General features: G+C 32.5%; 1 protein-coding gene across 1 annotated transcript; it reads left to right on the forward strand.

Annotated features, from left to right (window-relative positions):
- The first annotated feature begins 538 nt into the window (after nt 1-538).
- LOC108067428 (uncharacterized) lies at nt 539-7,059 on the forward strand. The gene is made up of 9 exons (XM_070219531.1): nt 539-1,930; nt 1,995-2,534; nt 2,592-2,750; nt 2,802-3,179; nt 3,881-4,054; nt 4,120-5,595; nt 5,668-6,207; nt 6,328-6,486; nt 6,539-7,059. The coding sequence occupies exons 1-9, from the start codon at nt 560-562 to the stop codon at nt 6,923-6,925; spliced, it is 5,184 nt and encodes a 1,727-aa protein (XP_070075632.1). The 5' UTR covers nt 539-559; the 3' UTR covers nt 6,926-7,059.
- The last annotated feature ends 15,357 nt before the right edge of the window (nt 7,060-22,416 follow it).

Genomic DNA, 22,416 nt, shown 5'->3' on the forward strand with positions numbered 1-22,416 from the left:
CCTACATAAATATATCATTAAACTTTAAATATTTGTTTAAGTACTTATTATTCAAGTCAGTTAGAAATGAGCAAAAAAACCCATTTTCAAAAATATAAGGTCTTCTGTATTTTTAGACAATTTTTTAGGTTTAAGGTATTTGTATAAACAGTTGTGAATAATTGTTAGTAAATATACGGTTATTTCAAATTATAGTTTTCTCTCTGCTTATTTATTATTATACACCAAAGTGCTAAATTACACCGTTATTAAAAAAAAAATTAAAATTTCTTCCAGATCTTTTCTATTTCTCTTAAAAGGTAAAAATTCAGATAATTTTCAATACTGTCGTATTTTGTCACCCTTGGATGAAAATTTCTTTAGAAATATCATTCTGGATCCGATTCTAACTAGGTTTTTTTCAGCCAATATTAGTTTCCGGCTAGTTACGTAATATCGAAAGATAATACCCTTAACATTGCTTCGAAAGTCCATATCTTTTTAATTTCATGGTATTTTATCTACGAGTCTATAAAAGGTTCTGGTTCGATCTTCGATTCAAAGTCGGTTTAGCACCAAAATGCGGATCGGTTTCTATTGCGCGACCTTCGCGCTGTTGGCCATTAGTAGAGTGGTGCACAGCGCAGGAATTTTGGATGTCGCCCATGGATCGAACTATGTGCCTTCGGCTCACACTTTATTAGAAAACCACGGATCAACAAGGGGAGAAATACAGGACTCGCAAGTTAGATTGCTCATTGATCAGCAACCGCCAATTTTAAATCCCAATCTCGACGGCTATGTGCCTCTGGCCAAGTCAAAATATTTGCTCGTTGATCGCCAATCAAGACAAATTCTTAATGACGCTGCTGAGAATCCTTTTTCTAAAAACGCATCCCCAGCTGGAATTCAGGCATTTCTGGGGACGAAATTGGCACAAGCAAAGTTGCTGCCTCAAATTAGCGTACAAACGGAGGCCCGCTTTCGAGGAGACGTTCTGGCACAAATTAAATCCCAATCCCAAGCGCTGGCAGAACTCAAAGCACGCTTACAAGCGGTAGCTCAATCAGAAGTAGCAGCTGAGTCGCTAAATGAAGTGCTAGCCAAACTCAAGCTAGCTCGAGAACAAGCTAAAGCGCAATTAGAAGCGATATCTCAGCTTAAATCGAAATTATTAGCTCAGATTATTTTACTGAACAACTCTCAACGAGCAGATTGGGCTAAGTCGCAGGCCTATGCAAAAGCGGCATCTCAAACCGGGAGACAGGCCATGGAAGTAGGTATCTCCCACTTCCAGACTGAAAAGCAATTAAGAGAGATGGAAAAAACACTACATCAAATAAATATGCAAGTTAACTCAGAGGTTCAATCACGGGCCAAGGCAAAACCGGAAGCGGAAAAGCGAGCTCCCACGAAAGATGATGCGATAGAACTACTGGCGCAAACTCAACAACTATTGCAAGCCAGATCAGACATACTATATGATCTTAAATCACACTTGTATGAAATTATTGTATCGCTGAAAAGGTCACTAGGTAAGGCTCGAGCTCAAACACAGAATCCTTCGCAGGCTCAAGCACACGCGCTAGCTCAACAGGAGTTACAGATAAGACAAATAGAGGATATTAAAAATCAGATTGTAGCTAAATATGGAGACACGTTACTGCCGAAATATATAATAGGCAAGCAACTGGAATCCCTGGCTCAATCGCAGGCTGATGCTCATATAGAAAAAGCGGTTCAATCAGCAGAGTCAAAATCACACGTACAGATTATTCCGGAGCTAACACATTCGGCGGCTTCCTTTCTTCCGGGAAACCTTACGATTAATTTGCATTTAAACATTAAAAACACCGATATTATACAACCACGGACGTGTGGTAAATGCCAGGGTACTAACCCGCCATACTTGTCGCTAAGGGACATCCAGATTGACGCCAAGTTGCAGACGGTGAGTAATCGTGTAGAAGGCAGCTATTAAACCCATTGTTTGCAAATATTTTCCCCATTCATAGGTGGCCCTGATCCAGAAATACGGTTATCCGTCAGAGACCCACTTTGCGCACACCGCGGATGGCTACAAACTCTGCCTGCATCGAATTCCCCGGCCCGGAGCCACACCGGTCATGTTGGTCCATGGACTGATGGCCAGCTCGGCCTCTTGGGTGCAATTCGGTCCCTCGTCCGGACTGGCCTACATCCTCTACCGCAAGGGCTTCGACGTCTGGATGCTGAATACCAGGGGCAATGTCTATTCGGAAGAGCGTGGCAAAGATCGCCAGAGCGACAAGGACTTCTGGGACTTTTCCTTCCACGAGATCGGCATATACGACATACCCGCTGCCATCGATCTGGTCCTCAAGCAGACCAGCCAGCCGAGCATCCAGTACATTGGACACTCGCAGGGCTCCACCGTTTTCTTTGTGATGAGCAGTGTGAGACCCGACTATGCCACCAAGGTGAAGCTCATGCAGTCCCTGTCCCCGACGGTCTTCATGCAGGGAGCCCGCAGTCCTGTACTCAAGTTCTTGGGCCTGTTCAAGGGTGGCTTTACGGTGAGTAGGTATAAAATATAATAAATATATTTATGGTGATCTATGTTCTTGTGGCAGATGCTGCTGAATCTGTTGGGCGGCTACAAGGTCTCCCTAAAAACCAAGCTCATTCAGCAGTTCCGGCAGAACATCTGCTCCGCTTCCATGCTGACCAGCCGCATCTGTGCCATCTTTGACTTTGTGCTCTGCGGCTTCAACTGGCAGAGCTTCAACCAGGTTGGGAATTGGTATCCGCCTTATGTAGATTTAATAAAACTTTCTTTCTAGACACTCACTCCCATTGTGGAAGGCCACGCCTCGCAGGGAAGCTCCGCCAAGCAGATCTACCACTTCGCCCAGATGGTGGGCAAAAATGTTTTCCAACGTTATGACTATGGGGCTTTGCGGAATCGGTTGCGCTACCAATCTTACGTCCCGCCCCGCTACAACCTCTCGAAGGTGATCAGCAAGGTGGCACTTCATCATGGCGGAGGCGACTGGCTGGGATCCGAAAACGATGTGACCCTGCTCCAGCAGCGCCTGCCCAACTGCATCGAAAAGAGGAAGGTTGGCTTCAGTGGATTCGCCCACTTCGACTTTACGATCTCGAAGGACGTTCGACCCCTGGTCTACGATCGGGTCCTCGATCTCTGCGGTTCAAACCGCTAAAAGTTGGGAGACTTAGAAGAAAGGAGAGGAAATATTGAAAAGGTTTAAAAGGTTTAAAGTTGCTATTTCTTAAACTTAATTTTCATTGATACCAATATAATAAAATACTTATAATACACGACTATACAGTTTTGAAAACTTTTGATTTATGGAACAGTTGGGGCGGTTGGGCCAACCATTCAACCAAAACATTTTTATAAATGTTGTCCGGTAAATGTAAATTAGAAGATTCGTTTCAGTAGTTGCAAGGAAAAACCTTTGCACCTTCGGAGTTAGACCAATCTAGTAAAAATCGTGTATTTTAATTTTCTTGCCGTTTTAGCAATAAAATTGAAAAGTTTAAATACTTTTTTCAAAAGTCTAGCCTTTGACTTACATTTTTGTCGGACAATCTTCGATGTCTGATCAAAAAACCCCCAAGAGGAACTTCGAGACAGTTGACGTTAACCCTGCTTGCAGGTTTTTAAATTAGAAAATATATGTGCCGTCTGATTCTGAGAAATGGACCAAGGATAACAAGGTTTTAAAAGGGTTATTCAAGGCTGTTTCGTGGCGATGTAACCTTTGCTACATTCTTGGTTAGTGATGCAACATCGGCATGATAAGCGGCTTATCTCCGGTTTGGCACTCCACTCAAAGCATATCTATTCGAATTTCAAGGCTTCTTAACGGCAAACCTATAAAAGGTGTCGCTTTGATTCGCTTTCTTAAGTAAGCTGAGCACCGGAATGACTATCGTATTCAATCTCGCGATCTGTGCGGTCACTTTTCTTAGTGCAGTTGTACCCAGCCAGAGTCAGGCATGGAATCCATTCCTAGATCCTGGGAACCAGCAACAGCAAACGGATGAGCAGTCTCAGTCGTTGATACAGGTAAAAGCTAGAGATTTTTCAATCAGCTTACGGCTCACGCAATCTGTTAATTTAATTAATAATAGAACTTGGAAATTGGATCTGGAAACCTGGAAAGCTCTGCGCAGTCGCAATCTCAATCGCAATCGCAGTCACAATCACTGTCATTTCCCGGGTTGCAATCCCAGTCACAGTCACAATCGCAAAATGTCGGGGAACAGAATCCTGTTCAGGATTTAGGCCTTATACAAGCCATCCCACAGGAATCAAATCCTGCAGTGTACATAATTGATTCTAAGGGAAACAAACAATCACTGTTGCAGTCACAATTACTGCCATCTTCGCAGTCACAGTCTCAGTCACAATCGCAGACTTTCCAGGAACAGAATCCTGGACCTCTCTTCTTTCAACAGAGGCCTCAAGATGATTTAACACAAGCAATTCTGCAGGAATCAAGTCCTCCGGTCTACATCATTGATTCTAAGGGAAACAAAAAATCGCTGTCACAATCACAGTCACAATCGCAGTCACAATCGCAGTCACAGTCGCAGTCACATTTGCAATCACAATCGCAGTCACAGACGCAGTCACAACCAAGGCCTCAAGAGGATCTAGCTAGTCCACAAGGGATAATTAAACCAATTCCTCAGCAACCAAGTCCTCAATTTTACGTTATTGATTCAAATCCATCCGTCGATATTTCTAAACAATTGTTAAACTTAATTGATTCACAGGTAGATTCACCAAAAGAACAGTCCCTAGACCAGCAGCCCCCAATTAACCCATTGAAGCCACAAGATTCAAAGCCATCAATTTATATCATTGATTCACCGCCGAAACAAGGCCCTCAGTTTGTGATAGTTCCATCGCAATTCGAGGTAAGACAGCAAAAGTCACTGCCCCAATACGTGATAGTTGCACGTAAACCAAAGCGTAGACCTCGAAAATCGTACCTAATCGTTTCCCAACCAAGGAAAGTGAATCTTTTGCCGAACAGAGAGCTTAACATCCAAGTGAATTTATCGTCTCAATATTTGGCTCAAGATCAGGGACAGTCGGAAAATAAAATTTATGAATTAGAAAGAATGCTGGAGCAACTAAAGAAACAAAAAACCGTAAGCCAGTTGAAGCAGAACGACGAGAAGGCTTTCAATTTATTATCCGAATTACATTCGAAAGTGCATGAACAGTTACAGTTACAATCACAGTCATCTGGATCACAGTCACAGAGACAGACACAGTCACAGTCACAGTCTTCCGGACTGACCCAAACACAGTCACAGTCGCAGTCACAATCACAGTCATCTGGCTTACTGTCCCAAACACAGTCGCAGTCACAATCACATTCAAACGGATCACACATTCTAACGCAGTCACAGTCACAGCTTAATGCACAGAAACCTGCGATATCATTCACTGCGAGTGGTTCTCAACAATCCCTTTCGGAAAGTGGTATTTTAAAAAGTGCCAACATCAATGTGGTTGCTTCGAAGTTCAAAGTAAGCAGCCCACCGAAATACCTTACCCAGACGGACATCTTGATTGATGCAAAGCTGACAACGGTGAGAAAATATTTCCTACACAGTTATTAGGTACCTCCATTTTTCGAAATTCGAATTCCCCTTAAAACATAGGTAAACCTAATTGAAAAGTACGGCTATCCGTCGGAAACCAGCTACGTGAACTCGGACGATGGCTACAAGCTCTGTTTACACCGTATTCCCCGTCCCGGTGCTGAGCCTATCCTACTGGTCCACGGTCTGATGTCCAGTTCCGCCTCATGGGTGGAATTGGGACCTAAGAACGGTCTGGCGTACATCCTATACCGAAAGGGCTACGACGTCTGGATGCTGAATACGAGGGGCAACAAATACTCTCGGGAACAAACAGGACCTCGCTTGAAACCACGGAAGTACTGGGACTTCTCCTTCCACGAAATCGGCAAATATGATGTGCCAGCCGCAATAGATCTTATCCTGAAGCGCACTAGGAGGCCGAAGCTCCAATACATTGGCCACTCGCAGGGCTCCACCGTTTTCTTCGTGATGTGCAGTGAAAGGCCCAAATATGCTAAGAAAGTGCAGCTCATGCAGGCCCTTTCCCCAACGGTTTATCTGCAGGAAAACCGTAGTCCAGTGCTTAAGTTCATCAGCATGTTCAAAGGAAAGTATTCGGTAAGTTTGACAACAAAATATCATTGCATACTTTTGTACAGTTCCTGTGTAGATAACTTCACTTCCTTTTATTCTAAGAACATCTTCATTTGGGTACCTTTTTTATGGTTGTCTTTCTAGATGTTGTTGAACCTCTTAGGTGGCTACGAAATCTCCGCGAAAACGAAGCTTATTGAGCAATTCCGACAACACATTTGCTCAGCCTCGGAGTTGGCCAGTCAAATCTGCGCCATCTTTGACTTTGTGCTCTGCGGATTCGACTGGAAGAGCTTTAACAAGGTGGGACTAGAGGTCTATTATTCAGACTTCTATAGTTATCCATTTTTTTCAGACCCTAACCCCCATTGTGGCGGCCCACGCCTCCCAAGGAGCCTCTGCCAAGCAGATCTACCACTACGCTCAGCTGCAGGGTGACCTGAATTTCCAACGTTTTGATCATGGACCGCTCCTGAATCGCGTTCGTTACGATTCCATCGCCCCACCAGCCTACAATCTCTCGCAGACGACCAGCAAGGTGGTGATCCACCACGGCGGAGGTGACTGGCTGGGATCCGACTCGGATGTCCACCGGCTGCAGCAAAGTCTGCCCAATCTCGTCGAGAGCCGGAAGGTCAACTTCGACGGCTTCTCGCACTTTGACTTTACGCTCTCGAAGGATGTCCGTCCACTGGTCTACAGTCACGTCCTTCGGCACTTGTCAGTTAAGCTGAAGGGATAGGCACATTAAGCTATTTACTCCCTGCGTCTTGCAGGGGCCTTTAAAATTTTGAGTTTCAGTAAACGAATATTCAGTAATAAATCGATTGGTTTTTTAATGGAAAAACAATTAAATAAATTGGAACTAAGCGCTTACAGCGACCCTTTTTTATTGATCTTAATCGTTACCTTACAATTAAACATTTAATGTTTGCTTCAAATAAAACCAACAAATAAAATGTGAACTTCCGTCTTTTCAGTAAAAGTGTATATTCTGTATTGGTGCTTATAATATGTAAAAGTCAATTGTTTATTTAAAGTGCTGGAGTGCTCGTCCGCCTGTTAAATTTAAAGAAACGGAGGAACAATTACTGGAAATAAAGAACAAAATGCATTCTTTAAAAACAGCTAGAATCCCAGTACCAAACAACTTTACTGCAAATTTACACATTTTTAGCAATGATAATGAAGGTTCCTCTGGGGATCTGGCCATTAATTTACTGGCACTGGGCCCTTTCCATCGGCATCACTCACCGCAGGAGCAGAAATCAATGCTTACGAGCAGCGACGAAAATTTACATATCCCTGGCCCCAAGCGCTTCCATAAATTTCACATCCTGAACGCATATTTACACGCCGCGAGGCCAAGTTTTCAAATTAAGTTTGCAATCGAAATGAGGCGAAAGGAAGCCAGGACCAAAGCTTTAAATTGCTCACGTGTGTGACACATTTCTTTCGGCGGAGTCACGACAATGGCGAAAAGCGGAAGCGGAAACGCGAAATGTGAAAAATGCGCAGAGCAAACAAAAGCAGGACGAGGTGGGCGCGACATTGGGGGTGGTGAAACGTGTCGCTTAACAGCCCCACGTACGCAGCCCTCGAGGCCCAAGCCACCCACTATCTCTGCACCACCACTGACAGCCTAGCTATTTTTTATCGCGTTTTGACTTTTTCGATATATGTAGTATGTTTTGGAAAATTATTTATACAAATTTATTCAATTTATAAATTTATAAGAAATAGCGTAATTGTCAATGATCCAAGTAAAATTAAACGATAACTAGGATAACTAGGTTGGTTACTATAGATTACTATTTCACTAAAATGTCCAGTCAATGACACACAACAATTTTTACAAAAGAAAAAGTGTTGGACAATTTCGATACTGAAAAGCGCTAAAACTTTATCTACATTTTGGAAGGTTTATTTCTTCTTAAAAGGATGATATGGTATTCCGCTCAAAAACTTTCAAACCGGGGCTTTTTGGTTTTTAATTCTTTATTATAATCAAATAAAAACACCTCTTAACGAGGTAAAAAACTAGTGACGATCGCACCTTCAACATACAAAAGTTCTGATATCAACATTTGTGACGAAAAATTATTACACTCGTCATTAAATAGACTTTCTAATATTTTTTTATTCGGCCCGCCCTAGCAGACTATTCCAGCCTTTTTCCCTTCACAGGCATTTTCTATTGCAGCGTGCCGAATAAAAAAATATTAGAAAGTCTATTTAATGACGAGTGTAATAATTTTTCGTCACAAATGTTGATATCAGAACTTTTGTATGTTGAAGGTGCGATCGTCACTAGTTTTTTACCTCGTTAAGAGGTGTTTTTATTTGATATCAGAAGTTTTTGTTTGTTTACATTTGCTCTCATAGGAGCTAATATATACATTTAAATTTAAATTGGTCAATCATAATTTGTAAGCCATTGTATTTAAACAAATTAAGTTAAAAAGGCGTTTAAGTATTTCAAAATACCTTTTAAACGAGGTATAGCACATGTCGGTACCTTTAGTAGTGTAGAACTTACAAACTAACGAAATTTAGCTATTTTTAGCTTTTTCCCGCTAAAGTAGCGGCTTTTTCCAAAAGTCGTAGAACAAAAGATTCCTATATGGAAGTCTTAAGTGCAAATTTACTGATTCCATGACCCTAAAATACAGTTCGGATACCCTCCCACAAAATTCAATACTCAGGGAGCGTTAATTGTTCGAGCTGGCAACAGTGGCTATTTTCGTATAAAAATAACTTTTAAATGTGACTTTTTACAGTAATGTGTTATATACCAAAATTTAAGGAATCTCAAGGGCTACACAGTTTAAGGTTTTAAAGAAAATCGTTAGAGCCGTTTTTGAGAAAAATAAAAAAAGCTAAAAAAAAAAGGTTTAAAAAATTGTCTTTTGTTCATATTTTTTTAACTATTACATTTACACAAATTGCATATAGAAGGCGTTTATAGCATTTCAAAATACCTTTCAAACGAGATGCAGCACAAGTCTGTAGCTTTAGTAGTATAGAAGTTACGGCTTTCCAAATTTTAGCTATTTATAGCTGTTTTCCCGCTAAACTAGCGAGTTTTTCCAAAAGTGGTAGAAGAAAAGTTTTTTATATCGATGTGATGAACGTCATATCAAATTTTCAAAACTTAAAAAATCATTTGATTTTATTTCAAATCATTTGAATTGATTTGATTTGATTTGAATCATGATTTGATTGATTTGATTTGATTTGAATCATGATTTGAAATCAAATGAATCATGATTTGAAATCAAATGATTTGAAATCAAATCAATTCAAATCAAATCAAATCAATGATTCAATGATTTCAAATCATGATTCAAATCAAATCAATTCAATGATTTCAAATCATGATTCAAATCAAATCAAATTTGATTTTATTTCAAATCATTTGAATTGATTTGATTTGATTTGAATCATGATTTGAAATCAAATGAATCATGATTTGAAATCAAATGATTTGAAATCAAATCAATGATTCAATGATTTCAAATCATAATTCAAATCAAATCAAATTTGATTTCAAATCATGATTCAAATTAATTTCAAATTTCATATCATGATTCAAATAAAATCAAATTCAAATCAATTGAATTTGATTTGAATTGATTTGATTTCAAATCATTTGATTTATTTGAATCATGATTCAAATCATTTGATTTTATTTCAAATCATTTGAATTTGATTTGAATCATGATTTGAAATCAAATGAATCAATCAAATGATTTGATTTCAAATTTGATTTCAAATCATGATTCAAATCAATTGAATTGATTTGATTTGAATTGATTTGATTTCAAAGCATTTGATTGATTTGAATCATGATTCAAATCATTTGATTTTATTTCAATTGATTTGAATCATGATTTGAAATCAAATTTGATTTGATTTGAATCATGATTTGAAATCATTGAATCATTGATTTGATTTGATTTGATTTGATTTAAAATCATTTGATTTCAAATCATGATTCAAATCAAATCAAATCATTTGATTGATTCATTTGATTTCAAATCATGATTCATGATTCAAATCAATTCAAATGATTTGAAATAAAATCAAATCAATCAAATGATTTGAAATCAAATCAATTCAAATCAAATTCAATTGATTTGAATCATGAATTTGATTGATTTGAATCATGATTCAAATCATTAAATTTTATTTCAAATCATTTGAATTGATTTGATTTGATTTGAATCATGATTTGAAATCATCATTTGATTGATTTGAATCATGATTCAAATCATTTGATTTTATTTCAAATCATTTGAATTGATTTGATTTGAATCATGATTCAATTCAATTAATTTGAATCATGATTTGAAATCAAATTTGAATTGATTTGATTTCAAATCATTTGAATTTGATTTGAATCATGATTTAAAATCATTGAATTGATTTGATTTGAATCATGATTTGAAATCATTGAATCATTGATTTGATTTGATTTCAAATCATTTGAATTTGATTTGAATCATGATTTGAAATCAAATGAATCTCATGATTCAAATCAAATTCAAATGATTTGAAATAAAATCAAATGATTTGAATCATGATTCAAATCAATCAAATGATTTGAAATCAAATCAATTCAAATCAAAATCAATTGATTTGAATCATGATTTGAATTTGATTTTATTTGAATCATGATTTGAAATCAAATTTGATTTGATTTGAATTATGATTTGAAATCATTGAATCATTGATTTGATTTCAAATCATTTGATTGATTTGAATCATGATTCAAATCATTTGATTTTATTTCAAATTATTTAAATTGATTTGATTTGATTTGAATCATGATTTGAAATCAAATGAATCATGATTTGAAATCAAATGATTTGAAATCAAATCAATGATTCAATGATTTCAAATCATAATTCAAATCAAATCAAATTCGGCACGCTGCAATAGAAAATGCCTGTGAAGGGAAAAAGGCTGGAATAGTTTGCTAGGGCGGGCCGAATGAGAAAATATTAGAAAGTCTATTTAATGAAAAGTGTAATAATTTTTCGTCACAAATGTTGATATCAGAACTTTTGTATGTTGAAGGTGCGATCGTCACTAGTTTTATACCTCGTTAAGAGGTGTTTTTATTTGATATCAGAAGTTTTTGTTTGTTTACATTTGCTTTCATAGGAGCTAATATATACATTTAAATTAAAATTGGTCAATCATAATTTGTAAGCCATTGTATTTAAACAAATTAAGTTAAAAAGGCGTTTAAGTATTTCAAAATACCTTTTAAACGAGGTATAGCACATGTCGGTACCTTTAGTAGTGTAGAACTTACAAACTAACGAAATTTAGCTATTTTTAGCTTTTTCCCGCTAAAGTAGCGGCTTTTTCCAAAAGTCGTAGAACAAAAGATTCCTATATGGAAGTCTTAAGTGCAAATTTACTGATTCCATGACCCTAAAATACAGTTCGGATACCCTCCCACAAAATTCAATACTCAGGGAGCGTTAATTGTTCGAGCTGGCAACAGTGGCTATTTTCGTATAAAAATAACTTTTAAACGTGACTTTTTACAGTAATGTGTTATATACCAAAATTTAAGGAATCTCAAGGGCTACACAGTTTAAGGTTTTAAAGAAAATCGTTAGAGCCGTTTTTGAGAAAAATAAAAAAGCTAAAAAAAAAAGGTTTAAAAAATTGTCTTTTGTTCATATTTTTTTAACTATTACATTTACACAAATTGATATAGAAGGCGTTTATAGCATTTCAAAATACCTTTCAAACGAGATGCAGCACAAGTCTGTAGCTTTAGTAGTATAGAAGTTACGGCTTTCCAAATTTTAGCTATTTATAGCTGTTTTCCCGCTAAACTAGCGAGTTTTTCCAAAAGTGGTAGAAGAAAAGTTTTTTATATCGATGTGATGAACGTCATATCAAATTTTCAAAACTTAAAAAATCATTTGATTTTATTTCAAATCATTTGAATTGATTTGATTTGATTTGAATCATGATTTGATTGATTTGATTTGATTTGAATCATGATTTGAAATCAAATGAATCATGATTTGAAATCAAATGATTTGAAATCAAATCAATTCAAATCAAATCAAATCAATGATTCAATGATTTCAAATCATGATTCAAATCAAATCAATTCAATGATTTCAAATCATGATTCAAATCAAATCAAATTTGATTTTATTTCAAATCATTTGAATTGATTTGATTTGATTTGAATCATGATTTGAAATCAAATGATTTGAAATCAAATCAATGATTCAATGATTTCAAATCATAATTCAAATCAAATCAAATTTGATTTCAAATCATGATTCAAATTAATTTCAAATTTCATATCATGATTCAAATAAAATCAAATTCAAATCATGATTCAAATCAATTGAATTTGATTTGAATTGATTTGATTTCAAATCATTTGATTTATTTGAATCATGATTCAAATCATTTGATTTTATTTCAAATCATTTGAATTTGATTTGAATCATGATTTGAAATCAAATGAATCAATCAAATGATTTGATTTCAAATTTGATTTCAAATCATGATTCAAATCAATTGAATTGATTTGATTTGAATTGATTTGATTTCAAAGCATTTGATTGATTTGAATCATGATTCAAATCATTTGATTTTATTTCAATTGATTTGAATCATGATTTGAAATCAAATTTGATTTGATTTGAATCATGATTTGAAATCATTGAATCATTTGATTTAAAATCATTTGATTTCAAATCATGATTCAAATCAAATCAAATCATTTGATTGATTCATTTGATTTCAAATCATGATTCATGATTCAAATCAATTCAAATGATTTGAAATAAAATCAAATCAATCAAATGATTTGAAATCAAATCAATTCAAATCAAATTCAATTGATTTGAATCATGAATTTGATTGATTTGAATCATGATTCAAATCATTTAATTTTATTTCAAATCATTTGAATTGATTTGATTTGATTTGAATCATGATTTGATTTGAATCATGATTTGAAATCATCATTTGATTGATTTGAATCATGATTCAAATCATTTGATTTTATTTCAAATCATTTGAATTGATTTGATTTGATTTGAATCATGATTCAATTCAATTAATTTGAATCATGATTTGAAATCAAATTTGATTCAAATCAAATTCAAATCATGATTCAAATCAATTGAATTTGTTTTGAATTGATTTGATTTCAAATCATTTGAATTTGATTTGAATCATGATTTAAAATCATTGAATTGATTTGATTTGAATCATGATTTGAAATCATTGAATCATTGATTTGATTTGAATTGATTTGATTTCAAATCATTTGAATTTGATTTGAATCATGATTTGAAATCAAATGAATCTCATGATTCAAATCAAATTCAAATGATTTGAAATAAAATCAAATGATTTGAAATAAAATCAAATGATTTGAATCATGATTCAAATCAATCAAATGATTTGAAATCAAATCAATTCAAATCAAAATCAATTGATTTGAATCATGATTTGAATTTGATTTTATTTGAATCATGATTTGAAATCAAATTTGATTTGAATTATGATTTGAAATCATTGAATCATTGATTTGATTTCAAATCATTTGATTGATTTGAATCATGATTCAAATCATTTGATTTTATTTCAAATTATTTAAATTGATTTGATTTGATTTGAATCATGATTTGAAATCAAATGAATCATGATTTGAAATCAAATGATTTGAAATCAAATCAATGATTCAATGATTTCAAATCATAATTCAAATCAAATCAAATTCGGCACGCTGCAATAGAAAATGCCTGTGAAGGGAAAAAGGCTGGAATAGTTTGCTAGGGCGGGCCGAATGAGAAAATATTAGAAAGTCTATTTAATGAAGAGTGTAATAATTTTTCGTCACAAATGTTGATATCAGAACTTTTGTATGTTGAAGGTGCGATCGTCACTAGTTTTATACCTCGTTAAGAGGTGTTTTTATTTGATATCAGAAGTTTTTGTTTGTTTACATTTGCTTTCATAGGAGCTAATATATACATTTAAATTAAAATTGGTCAATCATAATTTGTAAGCCATTGTATTTAAACAAATTAAGTTAAAAAGGCGTTTAAGTATTTCAAAATACCTTTTAAACGAGGTATAGCACATGTCGGTACCTTTAGTAGTGTAGAACTTACAAACTAACGAAATTTAGCTATTTTTAGCTTTTTCCCGCTAAAGTAGCGGCTTTTTCCAAAAGTCGTAGAACAAAAGATTCCTATATGGAACTCTTAAGTGCAAATTTACTGATTCCATGACCCTAAAATACAGTTCGGATACCCTCACACAAAATTCAATACCCAGGAAGCTTTAGTTGTTCGAGCTGGCAAAAGTGGCTATTTTCGTATAAAAATAACTTTTAAACGTGACTTTTTACAGTAATGTGTTATATACCAAAATTTAAGGAATCTCAAGGGCTATATAGTTTCAAGTTTTCAAGAAAATCGTTAGAGCCGTTTTTGAGAAAAATAAAAAAAAGCTAAAAAAAAGTTTTAAAAAATTGTCTTTTGTTCATATCTTTTTAATTATTACATTTACACAAATTGCATATAGAAGGAGTTTATAGCATTTAAAAATACCTTTCAAACAAGATGCAGCACAAGTCTGTAGCTTTAGTAGTATAGAAGTTACGGTTTTCCGAATTTTAGCTATTTATAGCTGTTTTCCCGCTAAACTAGCGAGTTTTTCCAAAAGTGGTAGAACAAAAGTTTTTTATATCGATGGGATGAACGTCATATTAAATTTTCAAAACTTAAGAAACATGTTTTGGACAAACTGACAAACTGACAAACTGACAAACAGAATTAAATTTTCATTTTGGGAAGAAGAAGGAAATCTTATTTTGGCTATAACTTTTGAACGGAGCGTCGGATTTTGACAAATGACCCCTCATTCGACGGGTATTTTCAAAAGGAATACAACTAAAACATTGCGAGGGGGAATTTATCCCCACCGGCCCCAACAGCTGCAAATTTCGAAATTTTCATTTTTTCACTTTCACCGCTCTCTCTCTCAAGCCAATTGATTTTCTTAAAGTCTTGGTATGCAATCCTTTAAGTTATTGCAATACCTTTCGATTGGTGTATTACTCATTACGATCGGACTATCACAGCAGATTTTCAATTTTGCGGCTATCACTATGGACGGCAGTCCATGTAGTGACGAAGCGCACCAGGAGAGTGTGCGAAGGCGACTACTATTATATAGCCGCAAAATTGAAAATCTGCTGTGATAGTCCGATCGTAATGAGTAATACACCAATCGAAAGGTATTGCAAAAACTTAAAGGATTGCATACCAAGACTTTAAGAAAATCAATTGGCTTGGGAGAGAGAGCGGTGAAAGTGAAAAAGTGAAAATTTCGAAATTTGGAGCTGTTGGGGCCGGTGGGGATAAATGCCCCCTCGCAATATTTTAGTTGTATTCCTTTTGAAAATACCCGTCGAATGAGGGGTCATTTGTCAAAATCCGACTCTCCGTTCAAAAGTTATAGCCAAAATAAGATTTTCTTCTTCTTCCCAAAATGAAAATTTAATTCTGTTTGTCCACTTGTCCACTTGTCCACTTGTCCAAAATATGTTTTTTAAGTTCTGAAAATTTGATATGACGTTCATCACATCGATATTAAAAACTTTTGTTCTACCACTTTTGGAAAAACTCGCTAGTTTAGCGGGAAAACAGCTCGGCACGCTGCAATAGAAAATGCCTGTGAAGGGAAAAAGGCTGGAATAGTCTGCTAGGGCGGGCCGAATGAGAAAATATTAGAAAGTCTATTTAATGACGAGTGTAATAATTTTTCGTCACAAATGTTGATATCAAAACTTTTGTATGTTGAAGGTGCGATCGTCACTAGTTTTTTACCTCGTTAAGAGGTGTTTTTATTTGATATAATAGTAGTCGCCTTCGCACACTCTCCTGGTGCGCTTCGTCACTACATGGACTGCCGTCCATAGTGATCAAATAAAAACACCTCTTAACGAGGTAAAAAACTAGTGACGATCGCACCTTCAACATACAAAAGTTCTGATATCAACATTTGTGACGAAAAATTATTACACTCGTCATTAAATAGACTTTCTAATATTTTTTTATTCGGCCCGCCCTAGCAGACTATTCCAGCCTTTTTCCCTTCACAGGCATTTTCTATTGCAGCGTGCCGAATAAAAAAATATTAGAAAGTCTATTTAATGACGAGTGTAATAATTTTTCGTCACAAATGTTGATATCAGAACTTTTGTATGTTGAAGGTGCGATCGTCACTAGTTTTTTACCTCGTTAAGAGGTGTTTTTATTTGATATCAGAAGTTTTTGTTTGTTTACATTTGCTCTCATAGGAGCTAATATATACATTTAAATTTAAATTGGTCAATCATAATTTGTAAGCCATTGTATTTAAACAAATTAAGTTAAAAAGGCGTTTAAATATTTCAAAATACCTTTTAAACGAGGTATAGCACATGTCGGTACCTTTAGTAGTGTAGAACTTACAAACTAACGAAATTTAGCTATTTTTAGCTTTTTCCCGCTAAAGTAGCGGCTTTTTCCAAAAGTCGTAGAACAAAAGATTCCTATATGGAAGTCTTAAGTGCAAATTTACTGATTCCATGACCCTAAAATACAGTTCGGATACCCTCCCACAAAATTCAATACTCAGGGAGCGTTAATTGTTCGAGCTGGCAACAGTGGCTATTTTCGTATAAAAATAACTTTTAAATGTGACTTTTTACAGTAATGTGTTATATACCAAAATTTAAGGAATCTCAAGGGCTACACAGTTTAAGGTTTTAAAGAAAATCGTTAGAGCCGTTTTTGAGAAAAATAAAAAAAGCTAAAAAAAAAAGGTTTAAAAAATTGTCTTTTGTTCATATTTTTTTAACTATTACATTTACACAAATTGCATATAGAAGGCGTTTATAGCATTTCAAAATACCTTTCAAACGAGATGCAGCACAAGTCTGTAGCTTTAGTAGTATAGAAGTTACGGCTTTCCAAATTTTAGCTATTTATAGCTGTTTTCCCGCTAAACTAGCGAGTTTTTCCAAAAGTGGTAGAAGAAAAGTTTTTTATATCGATGTGATGAACGTCATATCAAATTTTCAAAACTTAAAAAATCATTTGATTTTATTTCAAATCATTTGAATTGATTTGATTTGATTTGAATCATGATTTGATTGATTTGATTTGATTTGAATCATGATTTGAAATCAAATGAATCATGATTTGAAATCAAATGATTTGAAATCAAATCAATTCAAATCAAATCAAATCAATGATTCAATGATTTCAAATCATGATTCAAATCAAATCAATTCAATGATTTCAAATCATGATTCAAATCAAATCAAATTTGATTTTATTTCAAATCATTTGAATTGATTTGATTTGATTTGAATCATGATTTGAAATCAAATGAATCATGATTTGAAATCAAATGATTTGAAATCAAATCAATGATTCAATGATTTCAAATCATAATTCAAATCAAATCAAATTTGATTTCAAATCATGATTCAAATTAATTTCAAATTTCATATCATGATTCAAATAAAATCAAATTCAAATCAATTGAATTTGATTTGAATTGATTTGATTTCAAATCATTTGATTTATTTGAATCATGATTCAAATCATTTGATTTTATTTCAAATCATTTGAATTTGATTTGAATCATGATTTGAAATCAAATGAATCAATCAAATGATTTGATTTCAAATTTGATTTCAAATCATGATTCAAATCAATTGAATTGATTTGATTTGAATTGATTTGATTTCAAAGCAATTGATTGATTTGAATCATGATTCAAATCATTTGATTTTATTTCAATTGATTTGAATCATGATTTGAAATCAAATTTGATTTGATTTGAATCATGATTTGAAATCATTGAATCATTGATTTGATTTGATTTGATTTGATTTAAAATCATTTGATTTCAAATCATGATTCAAATCAAATCAAATCATTTGATTGATTCATTTGATTTCAAATCATGATTCATGATTCAAATCAATTCAAATGATTTGAAATAAAATCAAATCAATCAAATGATTTGAAATCAAATCAATTCAAATCAAATTCAATTGATTTGAATCATGAATTTGATTGATTTGAATCATGATTCAAATCATTAAATTTTATTTCAAATCATTTGAATTGATTTGATTTGATTTGAATCATGATTTGAAATCATCATTTGATTGATTTGAATCATGATTCAAATCATTTGATTTTATTTCAAATCATTTGAATTGATTTGATTTGAATCATGATTCAATTCAATTAATTTGAATCATGATTTGAAATCAAATTTGATTCAAATCAAATTCAAATCATGATTCAAATCAATTGAATTTGATTTGAATTGATTTGATTTCAAATCATTTGAATTTGATTTGAATCATGATTTAAAATCATTGAATTGATTTGATTTGAATCATGATTTGAAATCATTGAATCATTGATTTGATTTGATTTCAAATCATTTGAATTTGATTTGAATCATGATTTGAAATCAAATGAATCTCATGATTCAAATCAAATTCAAATGATTTGAAATAAAATCAAATGATTTGAATCATGATTCAAATCAATCAAATGATTTGAAATCAAATCAATTCAAATCAAAATCAATTGATTTGAATCATGATTTGAATTTGATTTTATTTGAATCATGATTTGAAATCAAATTTGATTTGATTTGAATTATGATTTGAAATCATTGAATCATTGATTTGATTTCAAATCATTTGATTGATTTGAATCATGATTCAAATCATTTGATTTTATTTCAAATTATTTAAATTGATTTGATTTGATTTGAATCATGATTTGAAATCAAATGAATCATGATTTGAAATCAAATGATTTGAAATCAAATCAATGATTCAATGATTTCAAATCATAATTCAAATCAAATCAAATTCGGCACGCTGCAATAGAAAATGCCTGTGAAGGGAAAAAGGCTGGAATAGTTTGCTAGGGCGGGCCGAATGAGAAAATATTAGAAAGTCTATTTAATGAAAAGTGTAATAATTTTTCGTCACAAATGTTGATATCAGAACTTTTGTATGTTGAAGGTGCGATCGTCACTAGTTTTATACCTCGTTAAGAGGTGTTTTTATTTGATATCAGAAGTTTTTGTTTGTTTACATTTGCTTTCATAGGAGCTAATATATACATTTAAATTAAAATTGGTCAATCATAATTTGTAAGCCATTGTATTTAAACAAATTAAGTTAAAAAGGCGTTTAAGTATTTCAAAATACCTTTTAAACGAGGTATAGCACATGTCGGTACCTTTAGTAGTGTAGAACTTACAAACTAACGAAATTTAGCTATTTTTAGCTTTTTCCCGCTAAAGTAGCGGCTTTTTCCAAAAGTCGTAGAACAAAAGATTCCTATATGGAAGTCTTAAGTGCAAATTTACTGATTCCATGACCCTAAAATACAGTTCGGATACCCTCCCACAAAATTCAATACTCAGGGAGCGTTAATTGTTCGAGCTGGCAACAGTGGCTATTTTCGTATAAAAATAACTTTTAAACGTGACTTTTTACAGTAATGTGTTATATACCAAAATTTAAGGAATCTCAAGGGCTACACAGTTTAAGGTTTTAAAGAAAATCGTTAGAGCCGTTTTTGAGAAAAATAAAAAAAGCTAAAAAAAAAAGGTTTAAAAAATTGTCTTTTGTTCATATTTTTTTAACTATTACATTTACACAAATTGATATAGAAGGCGTTTATAGCATTTCAAAATACCTTTCAAACGAGATGCAGCACAAGTCTGTAGCTTTAGTAGTATAGAAGTTACGGCTTTCCAAATTTTAGCTATTTATAGCTGTTTTCCCGCTAAACTAGCGAGTTTTTCCAAAAGTGGTAGAAGAAAAGTTTTTTATATCGATGTGATGAACGTCATATCAAATTTTCAAAACTTAAAAAATCATTTGATTTTATTTCAAATCATTTGAATTGATTTGATTTGATTTGAATCATGATTTGATTGATTTGATTTGATTTGAATCATGATTTGAAATCAAATGAATCATGATTTGAAATCAAATGATTTGAAATCAAATCAATTCAAATCAAATCAAATCAATGATTCAATGATTTCAAATCATGATTCAAATCAAATCAATTCAATGATTTCAAATCATGATTCAAATCAAATCAAATTTGATTTTATTTCAAATCATTTGAATTGATTTGATTTGATTTGAATCATGATTTGAAATCAAATGATTTGAAATCAAATCAATGATTCAATGATTTCAAATCATAATTCAAATCAAATCAAATTTGATTTCAAATCATGATTCAAATTAATTTCAAATTTCATATCATGATTCAAATAAAATCAAATTCAAATCATGATTCAAATCAATTGAATTTGATTTGAATTGATTTGATTTCAAATCATTTGATTTATTTGAATCATGATTCAAATCATTTGATTTTATTTCAAATCATTTGAATTTGATTTGAATCATGATTTGAAACCAAATGAATCAATCAAATGATTTGATTTCAAATTTGATTTCAAATCATGATTCAAATCAATTGAATTGATTTGATTTGAATTGATTTGATTTCAAAGCATTTGATTGATTTGAATCATGATTCAAATCATTTGATTTTATTTCAATTGATTTGAATCATGATTTGAAATCAAATTTGATTTGATTTGAATCATGATTTAAAATCATTGAATCATTTGATTTAAAATCATTTGATTTCAAATCATGATTCAAATCAAATCAAATCATTTGATTGATTCATTTGATTTCAAATCATGATTCATGATTCAAATCAATTCAAATGATTTGAAATAAAATCAAATCAATCAAATGATTTGAAATCAAATCAATTCAAATCAAATTCAATTGATTTGAATCATGAATTTGATTGATTTGAATCATGATTCAAATCATTTAATTTTATTTCAAATCATTTGAATTGATTTGATTTGATTTGAATCATGATTTGATTTGAATCATGATTTGAAATCATCATTTGATTGATTTGAATCATGATTCAAATCATTTGATTTTATTTCAAATCATTTGATTTTATTTCAAATCATTTGAATTGATTTGATTTGATTTGAATCATGATTCAATTCAATTAATTTGAATCATGATTTGAAATCAAATTTGATTCAAATCAAATTCAAATCATGATTCAAATCAATTGAATTTGTTTTGAATTGATTTGATTTCAAATCATTTGAATTTGATTTGAATCATGATTTAAAATCATTGAATTGATTTGATTTGAATCATGATTTGAAATCATTGAATCATTGATTTGATTTGAATTGATTTGATTTCAAATCATTTGAATTTGATTTGAATCATGATTTGAAATCAAATGAATCTCATGATTCAAATCAAATTCAAATGATTTGAAATAAAATCAAATGATTTGAAATAAAATCAAATGATTTGAATCATGATTCAAATCAATCAAATGATTTGAAATCAAATCAATTCAAATCAAAATCAATTGATTTGAATCATGATTTGAATTTGATTTTATTTGAATCATGATTTGAAATCAAATTTGATTTGAATTATGATTTGAAATCATTGAATCATTGATTTGATTTCAAATCATTTGATTGATTTGAATCATGATTCAAATCATTTGATTTTATTTCAAATTATTTAAATTGATTTGATTTGATTTGAATCATGATTTGAAATCAAATGAATCATGATTTGAAATCAAATGATTTGAAATCAAATCAATGATTCAATGATTTCAAATCATAATTCAAATCAAATCAAATTCGGCACGCTGCAATAGAAAATGCCTGTGAAGGGAAAAAGGCTGGAATAGTTTGCTAGGGCGGGCCGAATGAGAAAATATTAGAAAGTCTATTTAATGAAGAGTGTAATAATTTTTCGTCACAAATGTTGATATCAGAACTTTTGTATGTTGAAGGTGCGATCGTCACTAGTTTTATACCTCGTTAAGAGGTGTTTTTATTTGATATCAGAAGTTTTTGTTTGTTTACATTTGCTTTCATAGGAGCTAATATATACATTTAAATTAAAATTGGTCAATCATAATTTGTAAGCCATTGTATTTAAACAAATTAAGTTAAAAAGGCGTTTAAGTATTTCAAAATACCTTTTAAACGAGGTATAGCACATGTCGGTACCTTTAGTAGTGTAGAACTTACAAACTAACGAAA

This window comes from Drosophila takahashii, chromosome 2L (assembly GCF_030179915.1).
Source record: "Drosophila takahashii strain IR98-3 E-12201 chromosome 2L, DtakHiC1v2, whole genome shotgun sequence".
NCBI classification, from domain to species: Eukaryota; Metazoa; Arthropoda; class Insecta; order Diptera; family Drosophilidae; genus Drosophila; species Drosophila takahashii.

Bases quoted from the DNA above. Each gene is read 5' to 3' on its own strand.
- LOC108067428 (XM_070219531.1), top strand. From the start codon at position 560: ATGCGGATCGGTTTCTATTGCGCGACCTTCGCGCTGTTGGCCATTAGT. The intron at 3,180-3,880 runs TAAAAGTTGGGA...GTGTCGCTTTGA, and splicing joins ATCTCTGCGGTTCAAACCGC to TTCGCTTTCTTAAGTAAGCT. The intron at 6,208-6,327 runs GTAAGTTTGACA...TTGTCTTTCTAG, and splicing joins TGTTCAAAGGAAAGTATTCG to ATGTTGTTGAACCTCTTAGG.